This window comes from Mesoplodon bidens (genome assembly GCF_964165515.1).
Source record: "Mesoplodon bidens genome assembly, chromosome: 11".
Classification (NCBI taxonomy): domain Eukaryota; kingdom Metazoa; phylum Chordata; class Mammalia; order Artiodactyla; family Ziphiidae; genus Mesoplodon; species Mesoplodon bidens.
The window spans coordinates 100340178-100360788 of NC_138167.1; the positions used below are offsets into that span (position 1 = coordinate 100340178).

Consider the following 20611-nt stretch of genomic DNA (forward strand, 5'->3'; position numbering starts at 1 on the left):
CTGATCTGAGTTTCACAGCTAGAACTATAGCCAAGACTGGAACCTCACCCAGCACTCTTTTTCTCTACTCTATTTTGGCAAAGAATGTTTTCAGCTACTCATAACTGAAAACCTGACTGACAGTGGCTTAAACAAGTCACGATTTATTTTCCTTATACAACCAGCTGCTTGGAGGTAGGCAAGTTGGTTTTAGTTCAGTGGCTCAGTGAGGTGCAGCTCTGGGCTGGCTTCCCTGAGATCGTATTGGCCTCTCCGACATGGCTGCCTGATGGCTGCAATGGCTCCTAGCATCATCTCCCTGCCATGTTCACAGGCAGGAACTCTTCCCGTGCCACTCTCTTATGAGGACAAAAGAAAGTCTTTCCTGGAGGTTTACTGGAAGAACTGGGTCCCTTAGTCACTTCTAATTGCAAGAGGCTAAGAAAGCAAATTCTGTGGTGGGAGAGAGGCAAAGAAGAGGGTTAGAAATGGCTGTCGGGTAGCCCTGCAACTGTGCCAGGCACAAATGTGCTATCTCTGCTCCGTACTGACTTTGTAGCACTTTGATATAAGTTCTAACGTTAAAGTCATTCATGTATTATATACCATAGCTCTGGGTTATTTCTTCTCTGTCTGCCACAACTAGCAATCTGGAATAAAAAGAGGTTTATACCTCATCTTTATCCAGTATGTGCATTTTCAAAATATTAATTTTTTGGTAATTTTATCATTTACATCAAATTTAAATTTGTAATTTAAATATAATTATTAACAATTGTATTTCCTAACAGGGTAAGAACTCAGTCTACATTAACAAAAAGTATGCTTTCTCATAAAGTACAATTTGATGGTAGGATCATATCACAGTAATTGTCATTTTACTAAACTTTTTAATCCTATGATTATAAAAAGGTATTTTCTTTTCAAATAGAAATAGCAATAATAATATTAGTTAAATTTGTCACATTTAAGTGAAAAATGTGAACTTAGCACAAACGTTTTTAGGTGATATATATTTAATGTTACAAAAATTATGGGAAGTAGGTCTAAAAGACAAATATTTCAATTAGAAGTTATTTAAAATGTCTTTCAAAAAGAAATTTACAAGTGAATCTTTAAAGGTACATATTACTACTAGAAGATTCTAAACCATTTAAAAATCAACCCATATGTAAGCTGCTTTATTTAATTTCATTTTAATGGCTTAAGTTAACACTAAACTATTGGTAGGTGTAAAGTGACAAGGAAGATGATTCTTAAATCTGTTATCCAGTCTTATAAACTTTCAGTAATACATAATGCTACTTGATGTTCTACATGAATATTAAAGGTAGGGTGGTTTTTAAAAAATTATATTTGTTCAGTGATTTTAAACTTGCCATGAGGAAAGGTAATAAATGTATATCTATCTTTGAGTGGCTTCTTGCAAGCTCAACATTTTTTTAAGGTCTTTCACTGTATCTTAAGTCTATGCCAAAATAGTAACCTATATTGTAATATATCCATATTTGTATCAGTGTAAGATAAAGCTTTTTTCTCCATCCAAATCTGACTTAAGTTGACACTTCAGCAAGCTCTGTCATGGTTTTCCATAACTCTTGCCCATTACCACACATTTGAGCAAGTCCTGTTATCCCTCCTTGATATACACTATCCATTTATTATTAAATATGAAAAGTATCCTACTTGAAAATCTTTGATATTATTCTGTTTTTCTAGAAATGGACGTGATGCTTGCAGAGAGCTGGCTGGGTTCTTTTTTACTCATGACCAGTCCCTTACAATTTATGAGTATCGGCAATTGGAGAAAAATAGGTATGCCATAAAACGTTGTTGCAACTCTCAAGATGATTACTTCCCAGAGAAGCTGAATAACTTTACATTTTTGTCATTTAACTTCTAGAACAAATGTGCTTCCTTTTATTCAAAAAAACATTTATTGTCATCAGCATGGACAAAGAAAAGGAAAACAATACCAACTTGGTGATTTTTATATTGTAAGCTGAGCGTGTGTGAGCGCGCATATGTTTTACTCAGTGGTGTTGGATTTTGAGGGATCCTGTGGGGCTAGTGGAGCAGAGTTTCTAGTTTCCAGTTTATTTTTTCCCCTCCTTCCTGAGCAGGGACATTTGTGTTAGCTAATGGTTGATATTTCCCCAGGAGGTTCTGTCTCTCAACTCCAGATCCCAATGGTCTGAATCTAAGCATAGCATTTATTCCCTGTAACACTCCCTCCACCACCGCCAATCCCACAATATAAGCCCAGGAGAGCTTGTCTCGTGGTACTTTTAAAGGCCCTGCCAGGCTATACCGCTGGGTAAGTGGCCACTTCAATAGTACCAGGAGTAATTCTCCACCTAATGCAGGCTTATCTTCTGAGGACACACATTTTTCTCCACATGGGGCACTTGGCTTCTGGAGCTGTCATATATTTCCTGGTTAGCTTATCTTCCTTGTGATTTCCCTGCCTTGCACACCTCCTGGTGTACAGCGTATAACAAGGATTCCCTAGCATGAGTCCATCATATGTAATGTTAGAATTTGTATAGTGCTCTTAAATTTTAAATTGTTACATTCATGTCATCTCATGATTACAATGTAGCACTATCCACAGTGATCATGTAACAAAAATATACTCATAGGCTAAATCGCTGGAAATGGAACTGTGAATAACTTAAAAACATTCCCTGCTCTTGTGGGAATTACAGTCTAATGGGAAACAGTCAGAAGGGCCAGATAGGAGAGGAAATGACCCAGTTTTGTCGAGTCAAAGGAGGCTTCTTGGAGAAAGTGCCATCTAACCTTGACCTAGGTAGGCTGGGCTACGTAGATGGAAGAGGGTAGGGAAAGGCTTCCAGGTGGAGGAGACAGTTGGTGCGAGGAACAAAAGCGTGAAAGACATGGCTTGTTTTGAGAACTGAAAGCAGCTCAGTGTGGTTGGACTCTGCGTCAAGGTGGGGGTGGGCGAGAGACAAGTCAGAGCTTATTAAGAGTGGCCTTTTGCTAAAGACTTGTCGAAAATGTCTTGGGGAGTCACTGAAAGGGGAGAGGTGGATGAAATGAAGGGAGGTGGCATCATCAGGTTTGTGATTTAGAAAGACTTCTCTGGTTGCAGTGTGGGGAATGGATTGAAGACCAGTACAAAGGACCAGATTGGATTGAACTACATTAATCTAGGGAGGCAGCTGAGACAACCTGAATTCGGCGAGTGACTGTGGCTATGAAGCTAATCAGAAAAACTTTTTAAAAAATCTTCAGGCAGTAGAATCATAAGATGTAGTGACCAGCTGGGTGAGGAGTTGGGGGTGAGGAAAACCTTTACATCTCAAACTTGGATTTAATACATTATGCATCCACTCTATATCTGTATCTATTATCTATATCTATATCTGTGTGTATGTCTATTAAGCCAGCCTCTAGACATTGAGAAAATTAGCTCCAACTCACATTTCACAATCTGTAGGAAGAATGTTTAATGCCTATCCCAGAGAGGAAAGTTACCTCTAGCCCTGAGCTTCTGTCTCTAATAATTTATTTGTTCTCACTATCCCTGTTCCATATTACTTGAACCAGATGTGGAGCTTTGCTCCCTCTTATGATTTCCAAGAAAAAGAGAGAGAGAAAGAGAGAGGGAGAGAGAGAGAAGAGGGAAGGAAGGAAAGAAAGAAGGAAGGGAGGGAGGGAGGGAGGAAGGGAGGAACAGAGCGAAAGAGAGACAGAGGGAAAGAGAAAAAGAGAGAGAGAAAGAGCCACACACAAACTATATATATGATACCTTGGGTGTGTGGCAGACATTTTGAAGGGGATATGGAGGGAGGTTTATATTGCAGCAGTGTATGGAATTTACAATTTGTTATTAGACATTCTTATTCTTAAAAATATGTCCTTTGAATATTTCCCATGGTAAAGGCCCTCCTCTCAATCTTCTGACTCCTTCCACCTCTTGCTCTTCCCCATAATCTTCTATGTCTTTGTGCAGAAATATTCAACCTTTTCTTTCTTTTTGGGGGGCGTTGGGTCTCTTTTGCCTTCCAGGTGTTGCTCTAGAACTTATCTTTTCATTTCTATATGCCCCATCAAGGTCTTTTTTCTAAATACTCCCTAAAATAAATTGTAATGCCAGCTGTTAAGATAATACTTATAGAAACATGCACTTGTGTCCATAGAAACACACACACATAAAAGTGCACCCACATATGTTCACTCACATACATACATATATTGCTTTGGATGCACTGACACAGACCTCATAGATGCACCGTTATGCACACATGGATGTATACACACATATGCTTATATGCATAACCCTGCTACACATATCATGTAGTCTCTTTAATTGCTTAAATAATAATTTCAAGAAAATTTATATACATTTCAAAGAGTGAAGAAAGCGCTTATAGCTACAAGTTTTCTAAAGTAAATGCTCCAGAAAAAAGGAGAGGAGAGAAATCTCTTCCCTTATTTTCAAAAGAGATAATTAAGCCTCTTATTTTAAACTTGTGTTTGTCCATATTTGACCATATTTATTTGAGAAACTCAGAAATTAAAATAATAACAATTTTCTAAGTTTGGATTAAGGATTTTTGAGGGGAATTTTTTCACCAAAGCCTTGATGCTCGAAATAGCTTAAAATTAGTTTTACATTTATATAATGTTTGTCCTCAAAAGACCAGGTGAAAGAGGGTGATGAATCTGTCATAGTTCATCAATTTGGAGCACATCTTTCTGTGGATCAATAGCTTTATTTCTGTATTTTGGGGTGTCAAAATTTCCACTGAAATAACTTGTCCTTTCTTCCTCTGATTCTAAAAAAGAATTGGAGTTCTTATTTTTTTCACATGAATTGTTAAATCTAAGATTGTTCTAATTGGGAGATTGGGAAATTAGTTCTCCTATTTTCCTATATTATTAGCTGAAGCCTGTGTGGTTTCTAAATATTCTCTCAATATAACTTTTTATTAGTATAAAAGTATACCACATCAGATATAATCAAACTTGAATATTTAAAATTAGTATTAGTTGTATTTTACTTCTTATATATTTTATAGTTTAAATAATTCAATTTGTTCATTTCTTTAGGGTGAAAACTTGACATTTTTGAGCTCTGATCATCCCAGACTTCCAGAAAGCATAAAAGAAAACACATTGCCTACACTTCGAATCACAAATATTGATCAGAGAGCTTTGGATTCTCTCAGGTAAGTCAAACATGCATTTGTCATTTTGGAGGTAAGTGAAAACATTATTTTTATTATATTAAAATGAGATTCTATATGAAATCATTTTGATTTTAGTTAAGATTTATATTAAAAAAATAAAGCATAGCTATATATATCCATTTTATGTGCTATATCTTGTACTCAAATACATTCCATGTGTGGGCACAGTTATAATCAAGTAGAAATTTAAAATGTCCCATTTTAAGTAATTAAAGTACTTTATTAATTTGCCTGTACTATAACACTTTTATTTTACCAAATGCTACCAAAGTAATACATTTTAAAAGATGGGATACGATACAATATAATAACAACTTTTTCCACGTTTTTAGTGTGATGCTTTTTTTAAGCACTAAAAAAAGTCTTGGGTCCCACATGCTTGTGGTATTCATTGATTGATAATACATATAATGAAAAAACAATGCTATGAATCAAAAGCTTTTAAATGACTTTTGAGGTTTTTTCTTTTTTCTTATCACAGAAAACATATATGCCATTCTTGTGGTGTGTTTTTTGGTGCTAAATATAATCAGGATAACAATAATTGGTGTACTCTCTGTACATTAGAGGCCATTTGCCATAAATTGGCTATAAGGAAGTCTGTGCTTCTTTGTCTTTTACTGTATTGCTCAATATGATTGCTTTTTTTTTTTTGCTTTTTAAAATAACATTTTTACATTTTATACATTTAAAGATAAAACTGCTTTTAAATTTAATCGTTTTAATTAAGTATTTTAAAAGAACATTGAAATAGCTACAAAACTGAATATAATGTTTAAAGGTAGTTCTTGGAAGGTTTAAGGATTTTAGCTTTTGATTTAGCATATTTAATTCTCCCAAGGATTAAAGCAGGAAGCAAAGGTGGGACTTGATTAATCTCTAAGCACTCTTCCAATTTTCTGAGCTTATTAAGAGTGAGAATTTGTTTGAGAATTTATTTGAGTCTAGAGCAGGGAAAGCTTAGAGTTTCCATACTCAAGATTGCAAAACAATATATTTTTATCACTGCGAACATGTCAATTGCAGAACAGATTCTGTGGAACATGATGATGTAATCAATGAAGCCAATGACAGACTGGTTTTCAAGGCCATTCAAGGTGTGTATCATTACTATACTCTCAAGTAGTTTTAATTTTCAACCATTTTCTTTGTAAGTAGTAAAGCAGTATTTTCCAGATATTTCTTAGTTTTTTGGCACTTGATTTATATTTTCTATTTGCTTTCCTATCTTTTTATAAATTTATACACACATATACATATTTAAAAATATCTATAGTATTTCTCCTACTTTAATGATCCTATCTAACTGAATAACTAGTATTTTATGATTTATGAATTTAAAAATTTTAGAAAGTACTAGATAGTATGGGTTTTATTCATGAAATGAATATAAAGTGATTTTTGCAATATAGTACTTGTCTTATGCATTAGATGATATCCTAAAGAGATTTGTGGTGGCCTAGTGTGAAAAAAAAAATACTAGACTGGGAGCCAGATTTATGTTTGGACCCTTTCATTCAGTAGACATATGACTGTGTGTACTCTTGCACCTCTTTCTTTATATCTAAAATAGGGATAATAACCTCCTTTATTAACTTTCAGAGTTGTTGTAGGTGATAAGTGAAATATATGTAGGTTTTGTACTGTAAAACATTTTATAGATTTGTTTCTAGAATCCACTCTTGTAATCAGTACAGTATACTAGGCTCAAATAGACAAGTCCTTTGTTGAATCTCATAGTCAAGAAGGGAGGAAGGCGTTAAACAAGTAATCACAGAAGTCAACATATAATTTATAAATTTTGATAAATCCTGATTTATCATATAAAGATGATATGGGAGTAAGAAGGCTAAAAACAGATTTACAAGTTGTCTGGGATTGGTATGTGAACTCTCAAATATTCTCGATGCCATTGTTACTAAATAGTTTTCTCTATTCTATCATGATCAATATGGTATTTGTCACTATTGTATCTAGTGACATTTGTTTTTTCTTCTAATGTATTATATTTAATAACTGCTCTGATAAAGTTACCTATATTTTCTTAAGTAAAGATGGCACAAACTGCATCAAATGAAATCTGTCCCACAGAGAATGAGCCTAAGAATATAACTTCTTATAAATTCCTAGAAGAAAGGGTTACTTTAAATGTATAAGTATAGGATAGCATTCCAAAGCCTTGATGCTATTTAATATATAACGTACAGTTTGAAGATTTCAAACTATTTTAGAAATTTTGAACTGATGAATTGATATCAGGCAGATCACTCAAAAATTTGTAATTCAGTTGGTAATTACAGAGAAAGACGAAAGAGATTAAAGATATGGGCTTGACAGATGAAGAGGAAACCTGGAAATTTTTAAAAACTAAGATTTTATTTGTAACATTTAGGTTATTTTCATGCTGATAAAGTGAACCATTATTTTCCTATATATAAAATATAACACTTTCACCACACAGTGGTGCTATTGTTCTGTTATATTTTACATGTGATTTTGTATATAACCCCCTTTACTAAGGGCATTCTATTTTTCAAAGCCTTTTGTCAGTCATACGTATGATCTGGTTGCATAGTCACATCCCTTATGTCAGTTATATCAACTTTAATTTTCTTACCGGAAAGACAATTGCAATTTGATACATTTGTGCATAGGAATAATTAGTTTCCATCTCTCTTCTTCTTAAACAGATGTGCTAAACGAACAGCTATGTAAAAGAGGTGTTCGTATTTTGACTGGATTGAGAAAATACCTTCAACAATTGGACAAGGAAGGAAATGGACTTTTAGATAAGGAAGATTTTAAGCAAGCTTTAAAAGTATTTCACTTAGAAGTGTCTGAAAATGTATGTACTACAGATAATTCTCTGCAGTGAATGACATAATATTCTTCAGTGGTCTTATTCACTTTTCTACTGAAATTTTAGTAGCTCATTTGTCTCGTTCTTTATGCCTCATTATCAGTGTTAAGCCATCAAGCAAGTCCTGCTGATTTTTTAAATGTCAACATTCATCCCTCCCTCATATACTTATTAAGAGCCTAATAAGTGGGCATTGTTCTAAACTCTGAGAAGACACACTCTGTACTCTTAAGGTCTTCATAAGTAAAGGAAAGAAAAATATAAATGATTACAAAACAACATGATAAATGTTAAATAGAGAATGCTTTCAGAACATGTGAGATAAATTGCAAGCCAGGTTAAGAAGGAAGTTCATAGGATTCCTGGAGGTGGGTATGTGTCAGAGCTGAGTTTTGAAGGATGAGGAGGAATGAAGCAGACAAGAGGGGAGGAGGAGCGTGGATCCAACAATGGCTACTTCAGGAAAGGGAGAAGCACATGTGAAGGCTTCCAGGGGAGAGGGAGTGTGGCAGGTTCCAGGAATTGCCCCAGAGGCTTCACCCCTACCTTTCCCTCTGCTGTGAGTAATCTTCCACCAGACCTTTGCATGGCTGAATTTTCTCATCATACAGGTTTTGTCTGCTAAGAACACTACACTGACACCTCCATCTAAAGGAGCATCCCATCTGATTCCTGGTCCTCTCCATACCATTTATCCATGTTGTTTTCTTTATACCACTTTTCTCTGGCTCTGCCTGCAGTAGAATGGAAGTCCCATCAGGGCAGAGACCAAGGTGCTTCTTGCTTCCTGCTCTACTTCTAATACCTCGAATAGAACCTGGCGTTTGGCAGGTTCTGAATAAATAGACGATGCATGAGTTGAAATAGATAGATAGGTGGGAGGAAGGAAAAGAGAAGAATGGAGAGAAATAAGCCTAGCAGGTTCCATAACATTAAAGCTTTGCATGCTATGCTCAGAAGTTTGGATTTTATCCTGAGTGTATATGAATTTGAAACATGTCTACCTCAAGGGTTTAGATAAGGCATTGTCTTGCATTGTTCTCTTTTGCTTCAAATCGTCTTGTCACAAGATATAGTACATTTTGTGGGAGGAACACTGGAAATTGAATTTATGAGATAAAGTTTCAAGTTCTAGCCTTAACATTTGAAATGTGTGATCTTGAATAGGCCTTTCTGACAGACAGACTCTGCTGGAGCAATCCAGAGATAATACTTACAGTCAGAGTTGCTTTGAAACTCTAATGAGAAAATTACACGCTTTATCAATTGTAAACTTCTGTGCCAGTATGGTATTGCTTATCATTGCTGTGCCATACCTGTCTTGTGTTTTTTACAGTGTTTAACCTTGTGGCCCACCTAGTGACACACACTAGGGATTATCTAACTTCATCTCTTCCTTGCATTAATAATAATAATAATAATAGTAATAAAACAACAATAGAAAATCAGAAAGATGTGGTGTCTTATACCCTGTTTTTTCTTTTCCTCTATAATATCACTGGAGACTGCCCATGCAATGAGAAGCAAAAACAAGAACATAAGAATCACCAACCTGGGTCTAATTCTGGCACTAGTTTTGGGGAAGGCAAAGTCATTCCTACTAATTTGAAATTTTAAAAAATTGGTATGCCCCCTAAATAGCCTAATTTATATAGAGATACTATCAATAAATATACCTTAGTTTTTTTTCAACTGAATTATCATTTTCCATCCTGCACCATATTTTAGAAAGAAAGAGTTATATAAATTTGTTGTCACTTTTGGTAAATTATTCAATTCTTGAAAAATGTTTATTTTAAGCTTCTAGCATTATCTTTTAATTCTAGTATCCCTTGAGTTGGGTGAGCAAATTCATTTTCTATCCATATTACGTATGATTTTAAAGATTAAGCTCATTTTCACTCTTAAAAGCTCATTTTATAGAACTTAAAGTCTTTTTATGTACAGGGCATTACAACAGACCAAAAAAATGTATGGGTTGTTGAGAATGTGGGGGGGCAGGGCGTCTTAAGTTTCCTTATTAAAATTTTAATTGAAAAAATTGGGAGGAAATGGAAGAGAATATTTTGGGGGTAACCATTATTTGTCAGTCACCTTGCTAGGTTAAAGCTAACAACTTGACTGAAATATTGAAAATCTATTTATCTGAGTTTAAGAAAATCTCATGCTGTATTTATTTGGTTGTTGTTAGGAACTTTATGAATAGAATATTCTATTAAATAGTGCATTTACCAAAGAAGTAAGTGGCAATGGTAAAATGAATAAATTGGCATAAGGGATCTACTCAAAACAGCACCCTTCAGTGTAAATCATGGAATAATTGTTAGAGTCATTCAAATCTCTTGTACTTTCAAGTATGAAGACTAGCAGAAGTACAGTCAGTATCTTAATGCTTTTTGGAGGCATTCCAGTAAGTGAAGTGACTTCTTAATTGTCACTGATATAATACATTAAAGATAATGAAATGGTCAAATTCAAGTGAATGGTAAGCATTTTTTATTTAAAAAAATTAAAAAGATACATTTGTGATTTATTGCCACTCTTAAATGTTTCTTAACTTTATGGAACTGTCCACTACACAGTTCCTCTAAATACGCTTTTTTAGTGCCTTTGATTGGATTTATATGTAACTTTTTGGAATTTTTTTATTAAGTCCATTACCTTGTCTAGGGCTACAACAGATGTAACAAAATGCTATTATGATGATTATTGTTGTGGCCATATATAACTTAAAGGTGTAACAGTGGTCTCTGTGTGATTATTTCTAGGATTTTGAATCTTTGTGGCTAATTCTAAATGGTTATGGCAATGACAAGGTTGATTACAGAGAATTTAAGCGTGCCATTATAGGTGAAATGAATGAATACAGGAAATCATTTGTTCAAAAGGTAACCTGAAGTAATCTTTCAAATAGTTACTTTTAATACATTTTTAGGTTCATTCTTTTAAATCTTTAATGAATTACCTTTGAAAATGTTTTAAATTCTTCTCCCTGTAATGTATTTTGGGTTTAGTAAAACACAAACACACACATACACATACAAATCTACCCAGTAATAAAGCAACATAACATATGCCTATGTTTTAGGAAAATATTATAAAAGGAAAATAAAATCTGAAATTAAATTTCAGTTCACAAATTACTAATTCCATAAATTGCTGGCTCTATGTAGCTATATGTCTATATCTATTATTAAATATTTCCAAGCTTCAGTTTCTTATCTCATAGAACTGGTCTAAGGCATTACATGTAAAATTATGAGCATTATAGCTGTCCCAGTGTCAAGGCTCAATGCACATTATCTTAGGATGATGACTAAAACACGTTTCTCTACTCTTTAAATATGCATGCTAAATGTTAATGTGAAGATTCAAATGATCATGTTAAATTGTAATTAAAAACGGGAGCTCTGACTTATGTAGGAGAGAAGATATTACTTAGGTTCTGGTAGCCATTATTAGAGCATGCTTTTGAGCAATGTAGTTTTCTTTTTCTTTTGTATATGTACCTAATATAAAATGTATATTTATCTAATACTGAAACAAAGCTATTGTGAATAGGGTAGTATGAACAATTACATCGGGTACAAATCTCCAATAGAATATGTCAAAGTCTTTATCTTTACTGGCCAAAAGACAAAATAAAAACCTTATGTTAAATTCACCACATAACATTTATAAATTTGCATATATTTTTACCTTACATGTCCTAGTGATAGGCGTGAGTATCAGGAGTAGAAACTGGAAGGTTGTCTCTTTCATAAGTCTTGGTCCTGGGAATAGAGGACAAAAGTAGACTTAGTTTGCTAGCACTACCATCACAAATACAATAGACTGGGTGACTTACACGACAGAAATTTGTTGTCTCACAATTCTGGAGGCTAGAAGTCCAAGATCAAGGTGTCATTAGGTTTGGTTTCTCCTGAGGCTGCTTTCCTTGGCTTGTAATTAACTGGCTGTCTTCTCCCTGTGTTCTCATGGGCATCCCTCAGTCTGTGTTGTCAGTGTCCTAATCTCTTCTTATGAGGATACCAGTCATATTGGATTAGGGCCCACCTTAATGATTTCATTTTAACTTAATCACCTCTTTAAAGGCTCTATCTTCTTCTGCAGTCACATGCTGAGGTACTGGGGGTTAGGGCCTCAACATATGAATTTGGGGGAGGATGCAATTCAGCCCATAACAGGTACCACATACCTGTGACATTATTGTGAATAAACAAACTTGATTCTAGTTTTGACTCATCTGCAAATGTAGGATGTTGCTTTTGGTCAGTTGTACGTTTCTATGGACACACTCCTCTTCTCAATAAAATATATTTTATGATCCTCAGAATTGCGTTGAATTAGAGGAGTGATAAAACAACTAGCATTTCGAAAGGTAGTGTTAAATTTCAGGAAATAGAGTAACAAAACCCATTTAAGAATTATTTAACTTTCTCATTGATTTTAGTAATGGAATATTTGCAGGTTTACTTTTTGACTCAAAATACTCCTGGTCATTTGTCTTGGCCATTTATCAATTTCATGTGATTCGTAGAGCTGAAAGTTACCTGAGAGGTCTTTTACCCAACTCCTCAGTGCGCAGAAGAGGAAAGCCAGGATAACAGAGGTTAAGTTACTTTCTCAAGGTCAGGGTGCTAGAAAATGGTACTGCACCTTAAGTGCAGGTTACCTAATATCTTGCTCCACTATCTTTCTCCCTGTTTTCATGATGCTTCCTTCATACACCAGTTTAGTACTTTAAACTGTCTTGTTTAGAGGTCAAAAATAACCTACTGCAGAATAGAAAATTAGGCTCTAATGATTTCATAGAAAAAAATCACACTTCTCTTTATTTAGGCCTTTATGAAAATCAATTTTAACAAAACAGGCAGTGCATCTGTTATAGACATAAGAAAATGTTATTGTGCAAAGAAGCATCTTCAAGTAATTTCAGGTAATTATTACAAGTCAAAATGCATTAGATTTCTAAAATGTGAGTTAATCAAAATACTATCTTTAAATTATATTAACTTATAGCATGGACTTGAGGCCATTAAGTGAGGAAATAAATAATTATTTTTTAAACCAGAAATGTGAGAGCTTTTTTTTTTTAACATCTTTATTAGAGTATAATTGCTTTACAATGGTGTGTCAGTTTCTGCTTCATAACAAAGTGAATCAGTTATACATATACATATGTCTCCATATCTCCTCCCTCTTGCGTCTCCCTCCCAACCTCCCTATGATAATATGGTTTTTCGCCTTCAAATTGTCAATATGGTATATCACGTTGATTGATTTGTGTATATTGAAGAATCCTTGCATTCCTGGGATAAACCCCACTTGATCATAATGTATGATCCTTTTAATATGCTGTTGGATTCTGTTTGCTAGTATTTTGTTGAGGATTTTTGCATCTATGTTCATCAGTGATATTGGCCTGTAGTTTTCTTTCTTTGTGACATCTTTTTCTGATTTTGGTATCAGAGTGATGGTGGCCTCGTAGAATGAGTTTGGGCGTGTTCCTCCCTCTGCTATTTTTTGAAAGAGTTTGAGAAGGATAGGTGTTAGTTCTTCTCTAAATGTTTGATGGATTTCGCCTGTGAAGCCGTCTGGTCCTGGGCTTTTGTTTGTTGGAAGAATTTTAATGCCAGTTTCAATTTCAGTGCTTGTGATTGGTCTGTTCATATTTTCTATTTCTTCTTGGTTCATTCTCAGAAGGTTGTGCATTTCTAAGAATTTGTCCATTTCTTCCAGGTTGTCCATTTTATTGGCATATAGTTGCTTTTAGTAATCTCTCATGATCCCTTGTATTTCTGCCATGACAGTTGTTACTTCTCCTTTTTCATTTCTAATTCTATTGACTTGAGTCTTCTCCCTTTTTTTCTTGATAAGTCTGGCCAGTGGTTTATCAATTTTATTTATCTTCTCAGAGAACCAGCTTTTAGTTTTATTGATCTTTGCTATCATTTCCTTCATTTCTTTTTTATTTATTTCTGATCTGATCTTTATGATTTCTTTCCTTCTGCTAACTTTGGGGATTTTTTGTTCTTCTTTCTCTAATTGTTTTAGGTGTAAGGTTAGGTTATTTATTTGAGATGTTTCTTGTTTCTTAAGGTAGGCTTGTATAGCTATAAACTTCCCTCTTAGAACTGCTTTTGCTACATCCCATAGGTTTTCGGTTATTGTGTTTTCATTGTCATTTGTTTCTAGGTATTTTTTGATTTACTCTTTGATTTCTTCAGTGATCACTTGGTTCTTAAGTAGTGTGTTATTTAGCCTCCATGTATTTGTATTTCTTACAGATCTTTTGCTGTAATTGATATCTAGTTTCATGGCATTGTGGTCAGAAAAGATACTTGATACGATTTCAATTTTCTTCAATTTACCAAGGCTTGATTTGTGAACCAAGATATGACCTATCCTGGAGAATGTTCCATGAGCACTTGAGAAGAATGTGTATTCTGTTGTTTTTGGGTGGAATGTCCTATAAATATCAATTACGTCCATCTTGTTTAATGTGTCGTTTAAAGCTTGTGTTTCCTTATTTATTTTCATCTTGGATGATCTGTCCATTGGTGAAAGTGGGGTGTTAAAGTCCCCTACCATGATTGTGTTACTGTCCATTTCCCCTTTTATGGCTGTTAGTATTTGCCTTATATATTGAGGTGCTCCTATGTTGGGTGCATATATATTTATAATTGTTATATCTTCTTCTTGGATTGATCCCTTGATCATTATGTAGTGTCCTTCTTTGTCTCTTGTAATAGTCTTTGTTTTAAAGTCTAGGGGCTTCCCTGGTGGCGCAGTGGTTGAGAGTCCGCCTGCCGATGCAGGGGACACGGGTTCGTGCCCCGGTCCAGGAAGATCCCACATGCCGCGGAGCGGCTGGGCCCATGAGCCATGGCCGCTGAGCCTGCGCGTCCGGAGCCTGTGCTCTGCAACGGGAGAGGCCACAACAGTGAGAGGCCCGCGTACCGCAAAAAAAAAAAAATTAAAAAAATAAAAATAAAGTCTAATTTGTCTGATAAGAGAATTGCTACTCCAGCTTTCTTTTGATTTCCATTTGCATGGAATATCTTTTTCCATCACCTCACTTTCAGTCTGTATGTATCCCTAGGTCTGAAGTGGTTCTCTTGTAGACAGCATATATATGAGTCTTGTTTTGGTACCCATTCAGCCAGTCTATGTCTTTTGGTTGGAGCATTTAATCCATTTACATTTAAGGTAATTATCGATATGTATGTTCTTATTACCATTTTCTCAATTGTTTTCGGTTTATTATTGTAGGTCTTTTCCTTCTCTTTTATTTCCTGCCTAGAGAAGTTCCTTTAGCATTTGTTGTAAAGCTGGTTTGGTGGTGCTGAATTCTCTTAGCTTTTGCTTTTCTGTAAAGCATTTAATTTCTCCGTCAAATCTGAATGAGATCCTTGCTGGGTAGAGTAATCTTGGTTATAGGTTTTTCTCTTTCATCACTTTAAATATGTCCTGCCACTCTCTTCTGGCTTGCAGAGTGTCTGCTGAAAGATCAGCTGTTAACCTTATGGGGATTCCCTTATGTGTTACTTGCTGTTTTTCCCTTGCTGCTTTTAATATTTGTTGTTTGTATTTAATTTTTGATAGTTTAATATGTCTTGGCATGTTTCTCCTTGGATTTATACTGTATGGGACTCTCTGTTCTTCCTGGACTTGCTTAACTATTTCCTTTCCCATATTAGGGAAGTTTTCAACTATAATCTCTTAAAATATTTTCTCAGTCCCTTTCTTTTTCTCTTCTTCTTCTGGGATCCCTATAATTCGAATGTTGGTGTGTTTAATGTTGTCCCAGAGGTCTCTGAGACTGTCCTCAATTCTTTTCATTCTTTTTTCTTTATTCTGGCCTGCAGTATTCCACTATTTTATCTTCCAGGTCACTTATCCATTCTTCTGCCTTATTCTGCTATTGATTCCCTTCTAGAGAATTTTTAATTTCATTTATTGTGTTTTTCATCATTGTTTGTTTGCTCTTTAGTTCTTCTAGGTCCTTGTTAAACGCTTCTTTTATTTTCTCCATTCTATTTCCAAGATTTTGGATCATCTTTACTATCATTATTCTGAATTCTTTTTCAGGTAGACTGCCTATTTCCTCTTCATTTGTTAGGTCTGGTGGGGTTTTGCCTTGCTCCTTCATCTGCTGTGTTTCTCTGTCTTCTCATTTTGCTTAACTCACTGTGTTTGGGGTCTCCTTTTAGCAGGCTGGAGGTTCATAGTGTCTGTTGTTTTTGGTGTCTGTCCCCAGTGGCTAAGGTTGGTTCAGTGGGTTGTGTAGGCTTCCCAGTGGAGGGGACTGGTGCCTGTGTTCTGGTGCATGAGGCTGGATCTTGTCCTTCTGGTGGGCAGGTCCACGTCTGGTGGTGTGTTTGGGGTGTCTTTGGCCTTATTATGATTTTAGGCAGCCTCTGTGCTAATGGGTGGGGCTGTGTCCCTGTCTTGCTAGTTGTTTGGCATAGGGTGTCCTGCAGTGTAGCTTGCTGGTCGTTGAGTGGAGGTGTTTGGTGTTGAGATGGAGATTTCTGGGAGATTTTCACCGTTTGATATTACATGGAGCTGGGAGGTCTCTTGTGGACCAGTGTCCTGAATTCGGCTCTCCCACCTCAGTGGCACAGCCCTGGAGCCTGGATGGAGCACCAAGAGCCTGTCCTCCACACAGCTCAGAATAAAAGGGAGAAAAGAAAGAAAGAAAGAAAGAAGATGAAATAAAATAATTAAAATAAATATCAAGAAAAAAAAATTTTTAAGTAAAAAAAAAAAAAACAAAAACGGACAGAGAGAACCCTAGGACAAATGATAAAAGCAAAGCTATGCAGGCAAAATCACACATAGAAGCATACACATACACACTCACAAAAAGAGAAAAAGGGGGGAAAATATATATCGTTGTTCCCAAAGTGCACCTCCTCAATTTGGGATGATTGGTTGTCTATTCATGTATTCCACAGGTGCAGGGTACATCAAGTTCATTGTGGAGCTTTAATCCGCTGCTCCTGAGGCTGCTGGGAGAGATTCCCCTTTCTCTTCTTTGTTCGCACAGCTCCCGGGGTTCAGCTTTGGATTTGGACCCGCCTCTGAGTGTAGGTCGCCTGAGGACGTCTGTTCTTCGCTCAGAAAGGACGGGGTTAAAGGAGCAGCTGATTCGGGGGCTCTGGCTCCCTCAGGCCGCGAGGGAGGGAGGGGCACGGAGTGAGGGGCGAGCGTGTGGCGGCAGAGGCCGGCGTGACGTTGCACCAGCCTGAGGCGCGCCCGTGCGTTCTCCCGGGGAAGTTATCCCTGCATTACGGGGCCCTGGCAGTGGCGGGCTGCACAGGCTCCCGGGAGGGGAGGTGTGGGGAGTGGCCTGTGCTCGCACACAGGCCTCTTGGTGGCGGCAGCAGCAGCCCCAGCGTCCCACGCCCGTCTCTGGGGTCCGCGCTGATAGCCCCGACTCGTGCCCGTCTCTGGAGCTGCTTTAATCAGCGCTCTTAATCCCCTCTCCTCGAGCACCAGGAAACAAAGAGGGAAGGAAAAGTCTCTTGCCTCTTCGGCAGCTCCAGACTTTTCCCCGGACTCCCTCCCGGCCAGCCGTGGCGCACTAACCGCCTTCAGGCTGTGTTCACGCCACCAGCGCTCTGACTGAAGCCCGAGCCTCAGCTCCCAGCCCCGCCCGCCCCGGCAGGTGAGCAGACAAGCCTCTAGGGCTGGTGAGTGCCGGTCAGCACCGACCCTCTGTGTGGGAATCTCTCCGCTTTGCCCTCTGCACCCCTGTTGCTGCGCTCTCCTCCGCGGCCCCGAAGCTTTCCCCCTCCGCCACCCGCAGTCTCCGCCCACAAAGGGGCTCCTAGTGTGTGGAAACCTTTCCTCCTTCACGGCTCCCTCCCACTGCTGCAGGTCCCGTCCCTATTCTTTTGTCTCTGTTTTTCCTTTTTTCTTTTGCCCTACCCAGGTACGTGGGGATTTTCTTGCCTTTTGGGAGGTCTGAGGTCTTCTGCCAGCGTTCAGCAGGTGTTCTGTACGAGTTGTTCCACATGTAGATGTAGTTCTGATGTTTTTGTTGGGAGGAGGGTGATCTCCGCGTCTTACTCCTCCGCCATCTTGAAGCCAAACAGTAAACTTTAGTATGTTCTTTTACTATAAACGGCTGAGGCCGTTCCTGAGATACAGCAAAGTTTAATGGGAAAACTGGGAATTCCAATCAGAGAGATCCATGTAATTCACTGCTTAACCATTTACTGCCTGTGTGATACTGGACGCGTTCTTGAGCCCTATGAGTTCTTTCCTGTAAGTGGTCTGCCATGGAGCTCTTTCTCCTTAAACACATTAGCAGCGACTGGAGAGCTTCTTAATTTAAAAATTCTTAGGTCTATTATCTGTACTTATTTTTTTCTTTTATGTTTATAATTGAGATTAACTTCTATTTCCTGTTGAGGAGTGATGTGATGAAATTGAGTTAGAACAGGATAGATTTAGAGAATAGATAATTACATGTGCAAGTTCTCTGAGTTAGTTTTACTGTAACTGCTTATGCTTCAAGATTTAAGGCAGAATAAGGAAATGCCTTTCTCTAGGCATGGAGCTATCATATAATGAACATACATATGTCTATCAAAATTTGAAGGTACAGAAAATATCCTAATATTTCCTCCCTAAGGAAAAAGTATTTAAGCTGAGATCACTCTTGCCTTTAACTGGCCATAATATAATCAAAGGTATTATTTAAATAGCTTATTGTTCCTTTTCTAAATTAAAAAATCAAATGAATTTTTTAAAAAGGATGAATCAGATATTTTATGTTCTCACTTTAAATAACAAGCTAAAGAATTCAGTTTTTTTGGTTACATATGTGATTCTCAATGCATCTTCCTATAGGTAAAATTTAATCATATTTAGTATAACCGAACAGTGGAAATAGCCTACTTAATGTCAGAGATTAAAAATAGAATGAGTTAATCAAGTAAAATTTCTTCCAGCAAAGATTTTCATAGGCCTCTGAGTCCTGTGTTTGCAGTAATATTTTCTAGCTGCAGTTATGAGTAACTGCTTCATAAAGTAACTAATGTCTTTAACACATTGCATTACTGTGTTATCAGCCTATAAATCGTGAAACTATTTACTTGTTTTCTTCTTTCCTCATTTCTAATGGGAATGAAACCGAGTTCTCTAAAACATTAACAAATACAAGAATATCTACAGTAGTAACTGTTATTTTGCCTATACATAAGGATACACCCTGTCAGACGCTTTTAAAAGATGCTTCAAATGTGTGTTAAAGTCCTCACCATTAAATTCTAGTTCATGCAAGAAAATGTTTAAATAAATTGAAGGGTAGTTTGACATAAGATTTCAAATTGTTGGCAAGATTTCATCAGGTGACTTAAGTATTTCTTTATCATCATCAGCCATTTCACTGAACTTTTAAGGACATTGTTTCATAGTACTATTTTACAGGACATTCCACAGAGGAAGAAATCAAAACATCTTTTCTAGAAACATTGAAAGATGCCTGCAGTAAGTCTGATGAAGTGTCATATGGTTAATTTGAAGATTACTATGAAGGTCTAAGTATAGGGATAGCAGATGATGAAGATTTTGTTAATGTCTTACGTACTCCATGGGGGATCTAGTTTTTTAAAATGAGTATGTCATCAGTACTAAGCATTTTAAAGGAGAGATGAATTTAAAGTATCAAACACTGGAATGTATTTTTCTAGGGCTCTCATTATTCTGTTTGTTTGTTGCTGTTGTTTTCTCAAAAAAGTTGAACCTGGAAAGAGAAGTATTCAGAAAGATAGATGTAAGGGTATGTGTATACTCACACACACGTACGAGTGCTTGCCTGCTTATAAGTTTATAAAGGTCTGTCTTTTTGATTTATTACTTATCTTGAATAAGTAATTATTCAAATAATTTTAGTAGGTCATATTTTATTAGCCTTCATAGAAAAGTAACACCTGTATCAAACAATAGGTGAGCAGGTATACAGTAACCACGTTTCTTGTCCATTGATTTTTTTTTGCTACCCATTCCCCAAAATATAATTGCCACCATTCTCAATTTGATGAACTAGACTTGGACCCAAAGTCTATGAGACTGAAATAGTTCAGCTTGCTTCAAACATCTGAAAATGTTAAATGAATTAAAGGATATGCAAAAGAAACTTTCCATGCAGTGTGATTATAGATGTTTTCTGTACATAAATATTTAGAATGGTGGAGGCTTACCCCTCAAATCCTTATTTAAACACTGACTTGTGAATTCTTGTCTTCTAAATCATGTACTATTGCTTGTTCAGTAGAGCACAATGTAATTATTCTGGTGACCAGTTCTATTTGTTCTTTTATTCTGTTTTTAACTGCAATTCCTATTACTTGCACAGAATCATTATTTAACTAGAAACAATACAAAATGGGAAGAGAAATATTTTCTAGAATATTAAATAAAGAACTCAAAAAGTATGTTATTGGGCTTCCCTGGTGGCGCAGTGGTTGAGAGTCCGCCTGCCGATGCAGGGGACATGGGTTCGTGCCCCGGTCCAGGAAGATCCCACATGCCGCGG

The 20611-nt window shown here is 36.5% G+C and overlaps 1 protein-coding gene across 1 annotated transcript; it reads left to right on the top strand.

Moving 5' to 3' along the window:
- Positions 1-467: 467 nt before the first annotated feature.
- CAPS2 (calcyphosine 2) lies at positions 468-19679 on the top strand (the record flags this gene model as incomplete). The annotated part of the gene is given in 11 exon segments (XM_081250258.1): positions 468-478; positions 771-845; positions 1699-1794; positions 1883-1976; positions 5059-5177; positions 6225-6295; positions 7889-8043; positions 10827-10946; positions 12901-12997; positions 19504-19589; positions 19593-19679. Coding segments are annotated over 11 exon segments (1011 nt in total).
- Between the last annotated feature and the right edge of the window lie 932 nt (positions 19680-20611).